A 12,141-nucleotide genomic window follows, 5' to 3' on the forward strand; every position below is an offset into this window, starting at 1 on the left:
TCCTTCCTTCCTTCCTTCCTTCCTTCCTTCCTTCCTTCCTTCCTTCCTTCCTTCCTTCCTTCCTTCCTAAGAACAGAGTGGTGGGAAATATTTGAGATGAGGGAGGGAGAAAAACAGGCAAGAAACGCAGCTGGGGAGGTGTCACCCTTCGTGAGGAATGAAGAAATGCACCATCGCCTGGAAATGGCCAGCAAATGGCCCTCACCTACTTCACATATCTGGATTGGTGGGCTCTGGGGGAGGGGACGCCATGAGCAACGTGAGAGTCGACGTTACCTGTGCAATGCTGTCCAGCCCCCAGCCTGCCTGATTTCAGCAGGCAACGAGGCGCTCTCCTCACAGTGCTGAGAAGCTGAGCCAGGCAGCGCGAATCTGAAAAGAAGCATGACGCCACCCAGCCCCCACCTTGCCTGGTTTTGGCAGGCAGCGGGGCGCTCTCCTTATAGCACCAAGAGGCTGAGCCGGGCAATGCGAAGCTCGCTAGCTTTGCACCTTGGGGGCTGAGCGACGGCACGCTTCTTTTTGGATTCACACCGCCTGGCTCAGCCTCTCGGCACTGTGAGGACAGCACCCCACTGCTTGCTGAAACCCCTCTCCCGGAGCCCATCAAGCCAGATATGTGAAGTAGGCGAGGGCCATTTGCTGGCCACTTCCAGGCGATGGTGCATTTCTTCATTCCTCACAAAGGGTGACACCTCCCCAGTGCACACCCAGGGGGCAAAGCCAACGCTTCAGGGGATGGTCCCTTGCTGTTTCTAGATGGCCTTGTGGAGCTAAGACTGAATGCGTTTCAGCATAGATGGCCACCGCAAAATTGTACATTGGCTCCCGGGCGGCCTGGACCGGGGCTAAAGCAGCAGGGGCCATTCCCTCACTGTTTCCAGGATGGCTTTGCGGGCCACATGAAACCATGTTGCGGGCTGCATCCGGCCCCCGGGCCTTGTGTTTGACATGTTTGCTATAAGCATACTGTACAGTTGCTATGCTAGGTGGGAGATCTAGGGTATTTTTCTTGATAGAGCAGTGCATTGGATACACATTTTTTGTATCTTCCTTTATTGAATGAAAGAAATAAAAACACAGTTATAAAAGTTACAATGGCAAGATAATGGGTGCTTTATTTTAATACATAGTATAACTCTTTCTTGATACTCTGAATTTTCATAAAGATTTGTTTACCTTCAGGTTAATTTGTAAAATCTAATTTAGAAGAAAAAAAATTAGAAACTAATGAGTATGTTTTGTAATAACAGCTATTCTGCCATATTCTTATTTTTCCATTTACTTAATATTTTCACTTAAAGGAAGTGGGTGCTGTTTAAACATCTCAAAGACATTAATAGTTTTGAAAATACATTTTTTCCAAATCACATCTAATATTGTGATTTACAGTGCAGAAATATGAAATTTGCATTGTTTCTATACAAGGCAATTTATATTTAGTGTCATACTGATGCTCTTTGAATATTTTAATGCAAGGAACTTCTGATAGAAAAGTTACAAGAATTTACTTTAGAAGAACCAGTGAAACACAAAAGCTCTGTTAGGTGTACCCATGGATTTTCTTACTGCTTTTATAAAACAGCCAATCATTTCTTGTGACTACAGGTAGTTCTCAATTAACAATCATAATTGAGCCCAGAATTATAGTCGTAAGTCATTGTGGTCATTAAGTGGGCCACTATGTGACCAGGCCCACGTTTATGACATTTTTTGCAGTGGTTGTTAAGCAAATATTGTGGTCATTAAGTGAATCCAATATACCCATTGGGCACTTTTTTCTGTAAATGAGAAATAAATATTGGGAAGCAGACAAAAATATTGAAAAATGTGGCCATATAACCAAAGAACGCTGCAAACAGCCATCAAGGGGAGTTTGTTGTCAAGCACCCAAAATGCAATCACATGATCACAGGATAATGCTGCCACTGTAACCTTGAAATTGGGTTTTAAGTACTTTTGGGGGAGAGAAATCTGTCATAACTTCGAATGGTTGCTAACCGATGAGTCATAAATTGAGGACTAGTTGTACTCATAAATTACGTTTGGGGAAACTCTGTTCAAGGCTTGCCTGTTATGCATATAAAGTTGAGAAAGGGAAAAATCCCACTTTACTTTGAATTGTATTAATGTTGCAAAGAGCAGTTGTGCTGTTCTGAAGAAGAAGCTGCTTTGAGAAGTTTCTGACAGATGATATGTTAGTGTCTCTGTTTGCTCCCAAGCACTTTTTTATCTTCAAATCCAGCCTTAGTTATAATACATTGGGTTATATTTTATATGTTATTGGGAATAGTGTTTATGTCGTGGTTTATAGGAGTTTGACATTTCTCTCATTTGCATTCAAAGATGCAGATAATTACCTATAGATATTTAAGGCTTTTTGATTGTTAGCCTAGGAAGATTAGGCTTTCTAACAAATATCTGATACTCTTCTTTCTGTTTTTAAATACACATCTAAAAGATTTTTTTCTTGTTTTAACAGTGTATCTGCAGGGAAAATAATTGGTGCCAGTGTTTTGTTTGTTGGCGGAGGAATAGGTGGAACTATTTTATATGCAAATTATGATCCACGCTTCCGAGAAAATATAGAGAAGACAATCCCTTATTCCAGCGACTTATTTGAAATAGTTTTGGGTCCTCTTCCTGATAATATTTCAACACCAAAGAAACCAGTAAGTTTTGTTTTTTAAAATTGCACTTGGGATTTGGAATCTATATAAATAAAAATGTAAATGTTCGTTTGTTCAAAATCTTAAATCTCCAAAAGTTCTTCACCAATTGCTTTGAAACTTTGACACAATGTTGCATTCGAATACGCGTGTGGTTTTATATACCTACTATTATATAGATGTCACACTTGTGATAGGTAAAAACATGCTTTTTTTGAAAAAACAGCGCCATCTGTTGGACATAAAAGCAACACACGCTACAGCAACATTAACCAGACTGAGCCACAGCAACGGGTGGCTGGGTACAGCTAGTATATTATAAATATGTAATTCAAAAACGTTATTCAGGATATCATTCCTTTTCTAGAATGTATAATCTCAAAAATTTTATTAGATTTTGAGAATCGCTTTAATGAAACTCTGGTTGAAGGTTTTGCTGGCTTATGATACTATTCTTAGTTTGTTAGCTTTTAGCTTGTCTAAACTTTAGGGTTCAGTTTTTGTCCTTGAAAATGAAATTCTTTCTTTGTAAACTTTATTTCATAGCTAAGATGAAATTCATGATGAAGGTATGTCATATTACTAGGTACTGGGAAAGTAAGAGGAATTTTCTTTTGCTTTCAGGTCAGAATGGAGTTTTTTTAAACTCCAGATGGCAAAGCACAAATAAAAAGATTAAAATTGTAACAAGAAAATCTACTAACTAAAGGTACTAAATATTTTTTCCCCCCAGATACAGTCAGCTCCACTAAATATCTCTTCTGTAGCAGAAGTAAAGAAAGAATCTAAACAACCAGTTGTGAGATCTCCAAAGAGCAAAATAGATACTACTTCAACTACTATTGAAGAAAAAGAAGGTAAAAACTATTTCCCTAAAATCCTACTAGGCAGCGGTGTCCTATTTATGAAAGATGTAATGTTTGAAACTAGCTGTTATTTTAAATTAGCTCTAATCTATTTTTCTTTTGAGAGTATTAATACCTGTGTGTCCTTTTATATTCAGTGCTTGCTGATAACTTCTGTTGTTGAAATATGCTTTAAAATATTTTATGTATACAATTATTAAAAGGTTAAAAGCATATAACAAATATAAGAACCATGAATCTTCAGAAAATTATTTTTTTACATATTTATGGTCAAAGAACAAATTAAAAGGAAAATACCTAGATATAGTTGAAACTAATTAAATAAATTAAGAGAAGGAAAATTATGTAATAGATTGAATAGGTTAAATTAAATAAGATAAAGTATTTTTATATGTGTATACAAACAGCAGCAGTAAGAAAGTAAATAGCTTTGGGTATCTTTTTGGATTCCCAAAAAGGCAATTCTTAACAGCAGCTTCAATAAAAGAAGATTTAGAAATATCAGTAGCACCGAGAGTAATCCTTAAACTCAGCAAGAAAGAGAGTATATTAAAATCAGTTTTCAGTATTGAAATAAGGGACAGTAGAAGTTACTGATTTAACTATTTCTGAGCAAATGCAGTTATTATCTCATTGGGAAATATTTTTAAACTGGCTTCCTGTATGTTTGTTAGCAGGGCATTAAGTCTTGCTAATCTGAATACTTTTTGGCATGACAGAAAGCTTCTTAAAATAATTAGGAATAGCAAAAGGATTGAGATAAAATTCTTTAAGTTATAATTTGGAACATTAGATTGCCAATTTGTAAATCAAGATCATTAGTAATTAGGTTGGTAGGCTATAACAGGAAAGATAATTTCCTATGGCTTTTTACAAGAGGAATTGAATTTTTCTCTAAGAACAAGTAGGACTGGAGATTTGCTTCCAAAATTTAATTGCAGTAAAGTATCTCAGGTAGTGGCCTCACATACAAAACAGTTATTAGAGGACTTTCTAGTTTAATTTAAAATAAAACTTTAGAAATGAATTGAAAAGCATGGGACAACATTTATTTTTAAATACAGAATTGCACACCATGGAGTAAAAATTAGATTACCTTAGCTCTATAAAATTTAATTGCCGCTGGAAAAAATGTACTATCTATACCTATCTGGTTATTACTTTTGAATACTCTAGCCGCAAAGTAAAGCTTTGCCTATTTGTTATTTCCATATGGAAAAAGAATGACATGTCATACCTTGGTTTTTAAAGCACTTCTTTTGTTGTGTTTAGATGCTATTTAATGGCAATTGGAATATTTAAAAAAGACTGCCTTTGGATTTTCAACAATTGTTGCAAGTTTTTCACAGTAACAGAGGTTAGCTTCTTCTCTGCCTCAAATAAGACTTTGTAAGAGCTTCCAAAGTCCTGCTAGAAGCAAAGAAGGAGAGTAGTGGCAGTAGCAGTGACATGGAATAATGTATGAATGGAGTTTCTGTACATGTTTACAGCGTCAATCATTCAATTAATTCATTGTGATTACAAGTCATAACATGACATAAAATACTAAAGAAATGCAATTAGAAAAATAAGAAAAAAACCCAACCCCAAACCATATAAAATAATTAAGTTTGAGAGCCAGTTTGCTATAATGATTAAGGTTAGGGTTAGTCTCAGCCCAACCCACCTCATAGGGTTTTTGTTATAGAGAAAATAGGAGGAAGAAGGAATATTATGTATGCTCACTTCCTTGAATTATTTATAAAATAATAAAGATGGATGGATGGATAGAAAAAAAGAAAGAGAAAGAAAGAAAGACAGTTAAGATAAAAATCAGTACTATTGTACTTTGTAAAGGTAGTGATCTGGCTATTAACTGTTGGATCACATCCCCAAGAAGATAGTTCAGTCATTCAGCATCCAACCCTTTAAGTCTATGTATCATCAATATTTACAGCCGGCTCAGAAGTCGCTCACATAATCTCAGCAACAGGTGAAGCATTGTCAGTACCAGCTCCAGGAATGCAGCAGGAGGAGGAATGCAACAAAAGTCACGTTCAGCAAAAACCTCCTGACTTAGGTATCTTTTGTTTATCTGCAAAATTCTGAAAAAAAATTAATTATGGAAATTCAGAGCTAGTTCCATTATACATGGATGTTAACTGTCAAGATTCTTGCCACCTTTTTGAGCAAGAATTCCTCAATTGATTGATAAATGACTTATTTAATATTTATTCTGAGAGTTTTGTATAACCACTTTTAATATTTTGTTACTGATTGTGCTTACTTTCTTGAGATGCTTAGGGACATGAAGATTAATAATTTTGTCCCATATCTAAGATATCAGTTGATTTAAGATTATTAATTTTTATGACTGTGTAACTTAAAATTCCACATTGTCATCTGCCTAATTGCTGCTTTTAGTAACCAAAACAGTTAACTTATATATTCAACTTCAATGTAGCAAAAAGTCATAAAAATATTAGTTTTGTATAGAAAGTGACAAAACTCTTATTTATTTTGGTTATGAAAGTAACATCTCTCTTCAGTTCAAATCAAGTTTATTTCAGAGACTGAAACAATTAAAGATATATTTTATTTGTTAACAAAAAAATAACATCCCTCTTAATTTCTATAGTTCTATTATTGCTATATTCCAGTGATGGCGAACCTTTTAGACACTGAGTGCCCAAAAACCGTCCCGCATGCCTCCGCCCCACCCTCTGCCCCGCACGCTCTGCCCCCGCTCCACCTCCCACCCCTGCCCACCTGCAGGGCCACCTATTTTCTCTACAGCCCACCACAGCAGATTGCCCAGGTGACCCTGCAGCGCCATGGCAGCCACGCCCTCCACCCACACCCCGCAAACGACCCTGCTGCCCAGTGCCATGTCCTTGGCTGCGCTGCTCTGCGTGGGGGCAACTCTCCTCCACAGGGGCTGCTGGTGAGGGGGTTGTGGGGGGAGGCGGGGCTGGGGCGATGACACGTGTGCCCACAGAGAGAGCTCTGCGTTCCACCTCTGACACGCATGCCATAGGTTCGCCACCACTGCTATATTCCTTTGTTGGCATTTTTACATATTTTTACAGTAATAATATTTGATTTTAGGACCTATTAATGAAAACATGGGCATATATTATCTTATATTCTTGATACATTACTAGGTTTATTGTTTTTTAAACTATCTTTATACTATTAAAAATAAGTTAAAATACAAAACACCAGTTGAATACTGATTAATATATGACACCAATATTATTTCCCACCCTTTGCAAAATAGGCCTAAAGAATTTTAAAATATTAAACTACTAATTCTATTTGCAGGTTATTAATCTGTCATCTGTATACTAGGACCTATTAATGAAAATATAGTTAACAAGAGGAACAATAATAATATAAAAAAGACAACATTAAAATTTCAAAAGCCTCTGTTAACAAACTGTCTTGTAATCAATTCGTAAAAGATTTAGCACGGCTTCTTAATGATCCCAAATTGTCCCAAAAATTAACACTGGTTTGTCTTGGAGCAAATATCCACATTTGTTTCTTAATACCATTTCTTATCAATAGTTATCTGATTAAATATAATTAGTCCAATCTCCAAAGCCAGTCTATTGTCCCCAAAAAGTCCAGATAAAATTGTTTCCCAGTTAAATGTGATAAATCCATTCCCCAATCTCTTTCAGTCCACTTAAGGAAGACCAATTTATCACTTATCCACTCGGTTTTCTGCTGTTGTGTAAGAATGCAGGCTTGAACTTTAAGGAGGCGTATGGAGTTGATTCAGTTAGTTCTGAATGTGGGATCCATATTTCTTCACAACGAACCCACTGCTTTCAAATCACATTCCTTTGTGGGTTTAATGTATCTACATTTACTTGCGTCTGAATGTTTTCCCCAACCTTTATCAATTCATCAAACTTTTTAAAAAAACTTTCAGATGGGAATTGCATGTTATCAAATGGTCTTTTTCCCGAGTGTCAACATTATTCCCTTGTTTATAATCTGATACATTGTTGCTCTATATAGTAGATAAAGTTCTTCAAAGCAGAATAAGAAAATAGATAGAGGAGCAAGGAAGATATTTTCTGGATATTTCGATCCAAAAGAAAGATTGAGAAAGATAACCTCCAAACTTTTTGCAAATTGATAAAAATCCCTGTAGTAAATGTCCAATGAAAATGTAAATCAAGTGAAAACAGTTTTACTATCAAGGAACAATCTGTGATTTTTCTTACAGAAAATCCTTACAGAAAATCAGAACTTAATGAAAATAGCCAAATAGTTCAAAGGAAAAAAGCAAAAAGAACAGAAAAAATTGAGCATGGGTTGAAATAAATCGGCCTTCGAACAGCCAGTTAACTTTTAAAGATAAAAAACAAAGCAAAACAAAGCCTTTAAAAAAAGTGAAGTTAAAACCCAGTCTTGCTGATAAGAATGGTCTGCTCAGAAAAAAAGATGGATAAAAAACTAGTAACTTTTTGGCTACCCCTATAGGGAACTGCTATCTTCAAGATTCCCCTTCTGCTAGATCCACAGCTCTCTAAAAGTCATCTTAGGTCATTTCTAAGTGCCATGATTCAAATCCAGAGAGCAACGCTGCCAAAGAATCAGCTTTGGCAGCAAAAAACAGCAGATTGTTGGCGGGAGAGAAAAAAATCTTCCTACTGGTCAGCAGCCATTTTGGGGAGGAGTCTCATTATTGGGTTTATTTTTGTTCAGTTTAAAAACTGAAACATTTTTCTCAATAAAATATCCTAGATTTTTGGGGGGAAAACTTTAAGCAATAAAATACAAAGTTGAGAAAATAAAATCTATAAATATTGTTCTTATAAAGTTTTTCCCCCTCTTTATTTCTGACAGACTGCTTTTCTTGAGAATGCTTGCCTCATCCTTTTTATTTTTTTCTTTTGAAGAATTTAATATGAACATGACTTGGAATATATATATATATTCAATTTCACTGTACTTACTGCTTTTGTTACTATTCTTAAATCTCTCTTTAGTGAAATCTTATTGAGAAAGAAATTCTTCTGTGTAATTTTGTAAGAATTCAGTAAATCTGTCACAGTATTTAGATGTCATCATGAAATACAATTACTTTGTATATTTCTCCCCCTATGTCCTGAATGTGTATTTTCTTAACTTAATGAATGTCCTCTTTGAAATTAGATGATAAGAAAATCAGTTTAATTACCAATAAGAAAGAATACTGTTTACTATTTTATCTAGATAAACAATTGTTCCATTGCCGATGGTATATAGGTAGGATCTTTCCCTGAAGTTATTTCATTGGTTTCCTCTGGCCTTACCAATTTTTTTAGTCTAAAGTTCCAAAAAAGAATACATTTACAGATTATGGTAGTATTCATAAAAGTTATTGTGGTCCACTGCTACTAACTGTCTTTCATAGTAAACTAAAATTTGTGGTTATCAGGATTTTGCTTTTTTTCTGTTATCTGTTTTTAGTATGTTTTCTTAAATACATTTTACATTTTGTAAGGCTTTCCCCTCAGGCAGTCATAATCTCCAATTTCAGATTGTGCCTCTGTGTTCTCAATTTTGGAATTGAAGGTACAAGCAGAGTTTCATTTTGGTACTAGCTGATCAAACTGACCAACTGATTAAGATATTTCAATTCGTACTATGAAAACACAGGCCTAAATTTTATTTTAGAACTAGAAGAACGCACAAAAAAAGCAATTACTGTTTCTTTCTTTACTCAGGTGTTAGAAGAAGTGGTAAATTTTCCATACTTGTACTGAACTCTCCAAAACTCAGTTTTAGTGCATAGAATTTACTGTTGTCTCCCCAGATCCAGAGTAGTGTAAAAAGCTGCAATGTGTCTTCATACTGTTTTCAGGGTGAGCAGAAATGTGGATCTCTGTTGTTCACACTATAATTTCAAGATTTATGTCTAATGTGTGTGTTAATGCCATTAGAATAACTGAAGGCATAATTCAGTCATCAAACCCTCATTGCTAATTGGTTTAAGACAAGGTATTAGGAGGACATTTAATATACTGCAAAATGCTTTTCAAGCACACAGTTCATTATAGAAATCTAACAAAGAAGTCACTATCTTAAAAATAAGTTTTGCTTAGTCTTGGTTTTCCTTTCAGTATTGTGCTTAAAAATATCTATATCTAGGTAAAGAACATCGTCGTGGTGATGCTCTTGTAAAAGAAAGATCACCTGAAGAGGTTGCAACTCGTCTAGCACAACAAGAGAAAGAAGAACAAGATAGAATTAAGGGTATGTTGGGCAGATAATGTGGCTTTTATACAATTCCAAAAACATGATTTTAATTTCAGTAGCTCTAAAAGAAACCTTTTACCTTTTGAAAATATAATTAGTTAGGTGGTTCATATCCATTTTACAGCATTTAAAGATATTCTGATTAAAAATAGATTTATGGGCTATTTTAATATATATTTTATTTGATTTAATTCTTATTGCTTTTTATGAGGTGGCAAATGTACCAAAATATAGTTCGGAACCATGGCAGTGGTATAGAAGTACCTCATAAATACTATGTAGAAGTACCCCATAAATACAAAGCCAGGATGAGTGAATCTGGAACTTTTAAGTGCTTCAACATAAGTCAGAATGGATAGACAGCCAACTTTGTATTTAAATCTGGTTTCTGGTCTTGACTTGTCTGCAAATAGTTAACCATACTGCCAGTTCTGCATTTCATGAAATTAACTATAAGTTAATCATGTAAGCTTAATGATCAATAAAATGTATCACAGTTTTTCACCTTTCCTTTTCTAGCACTTGCAGCATCCTTGGAAAGCGCTTTGAATAGCACTGCTCGTATCACTTTGCAAGCAGTTACTCTCCAGGAAGCTGCTGTGCAGGCAGTCAATCTTCATGCTCAGAAATTGAAAGAAGCTATGGATAACTCTGAGGTGCACATGCTTTATCTTTATTATATGTTAAATTTTTGTAAGTTTTGTTCAGTTTTTAATCGCTAAGGAAAAGTTGCTAAATGTGGCATGCATCTCTAGAGATCAAAACCAATAGAGAGGTGGGATGTAAGTTATTCAACAGTACAGTAGTCCTCACTTACCAACAATAGAAAGGGTGTTTTTCTATTCTAGAGATGAAAAGTTAATAGAGATAGTTTTGTACTTAACAATAATTCATTAACTGACTATTCAAAGTGAAAGTAGCACTGAAAAAAGTAAATTGTGACTGGTCATTGTGTATGACATTTGCAGCATCACTATGGTCACATGATCTAAATTTGGGGTTTTGGCAACCAACATTATTTATGACTGCTGCAGCGTCACAGGGTCATGTAATCACAATTTGCAACCTTCCTAACTGGTTTCTGACAAACCAGTTGATGGGGAGGTTGGTTTTACTTAACAACCTCAGTGATTCTTTTAACAGCTGTTACAAAAAAGTTAAAAATAGGCACAACTCATTTAACAACCACCTTGCTTAGCAATTCTGGTCCCAATTGTGCCTGGGAAATTGATGTACTTTTTTCATTCAGCAGGACTAGATGCTCAGTATCAAAGTACTCTAATGCATTTTTTCAGTGGTGTGCTCTGAAGATATATTTTGAACCAAGACAGTGCAAATCTGTTGATTGGGGACTGTCTGATTTGAAAGAAGCCAAGATACGTTTTGATTTTGCAAACATATATATCACATTGCTGAATGAAAGCCACTTTTTCAAACTTAGCTAGTGCATTTATACTCCTACTAAAAGGTAGGAGAAAGAACATCTACAAAAGTTTGGATAATCTGTGACACTGATATATTAGGATAGAATAAAATACTTTATTGGCCAAGTATGATTGGTTACACAAGGAATTTGTCCAATAATGAATAATAAAAATAATGATAATAATAATGTATAATGAAATGATTGGGTATCTTGAATATCTTGCTAGATTCCAAGTGAGAAAAAGGCAGCTCAGTGGCAAACTTTGGAAGAAGCGTTGAAGGATCGTAGAAAAACTGTGGATGAAGCTGCAGATATTCTATTAAAGGCCAAGTGAGTTTTCCAGTTTTAATATTAAAAAAGATTTTAAAAATATTTGTACTATAAAAACAACAATTGTAGAGTTTTTGTGTTAGTTATTGGGACTGGAATTTGTCACTAAACAATGCAGCAAGATGTCATTTGATTGCGTTCCTTAATGACAACTATGTTAGTAGTCTCTTACCATCATTAAGTGAGGATAGACGAGGGCCTCCTTACAACTTCCTGCTGGTTTTCAAAAAGCAAAGTCCATGGGGAAACCATCAGGAATTTGCAAATCTGAGGCAATGTAAATAGGTAGGTAAATGGCTGCTATTGGATCAAGTGTGACCAGTGATTGGCAAGATGCTGCAAGGAATGACTGCAGGCCAGGAATGACTGCTGCTGGGTTGTGAAGGGTGCACAGTGACTGGTGAGATATAACGCAAGCATTGGCCACAGGCTAAGTGTGACTGCTGCTGGGTTGGGGAGATTTGCTGAAGTGATTTACAGCCTTTCCTATTGGCTTCCCTCTTGACTTTACTCATAGGTAGCAAGCAGGGAGGGTCACAAATGGCAATTACATGACTGTGGGATGCTGCAGCTGTCACAAGGGCACAAGCACCCAGATCACAATCATGTGACA

At 35.6% G+C, this 12,141-nt stretch overlaps 1 protein-coding gene across 2 annotated transcripts in view; it reads left to right on the top strand.

Moving 5' to 3' along the window:
• IMMT (inner membrane mitochondrial protein) overlaps nt 1-12,141 on the top strand; it is a 35,341-nt gene that overhangs the window by 6,842 nt on the left and 16,358 nt on the right. The window contains exons 3-8 of one of the 2 annotated variants that reach the window (XM_015831500.1): nt 2,483-2,672; nt 3,403-3,526; nt 5,472-5,594; nt 9,665-9,769; nt 10,292-10,428; nt 11,425-11,528. In XM_015831500.1, coding sequence (XP_015686986.1) covers nt 2,483-2,672; nt 3,403-3,526; nt 5,472-5,594; nt 9,665-9,769; nt 10,292-10,428; nt 11,425-11,528 — 783 coding nt within the window. The remainder of the gene's footprint in view (nt 1-2,482; nt 2,673-3,402; nt 3,527-5,471; nt 5,595-9,664; nt 9,770-10,291; nt 10,429-11,424; nt 11,529-12,141) is intronic. The other variant, XM_015831501.1, reaches the window with a different exon arrangement.

This window comes from Protobothrops mucrosquamatus, unplaced genomic scaffold (assembly GCF_001527695.2).
Source record: "Protobothrops mucrosquamatus isolate PMUCROS unplaced genomic scaffold, P.Mucros_1.0 scaffold_257, whole genome shotgun sequence".
NCBI lineage: Eukaryota > Metazoa > Chordata > Lepidosauria > Squamata > Viperidae > Protobothrops > Protobothrops mucrosquamatus.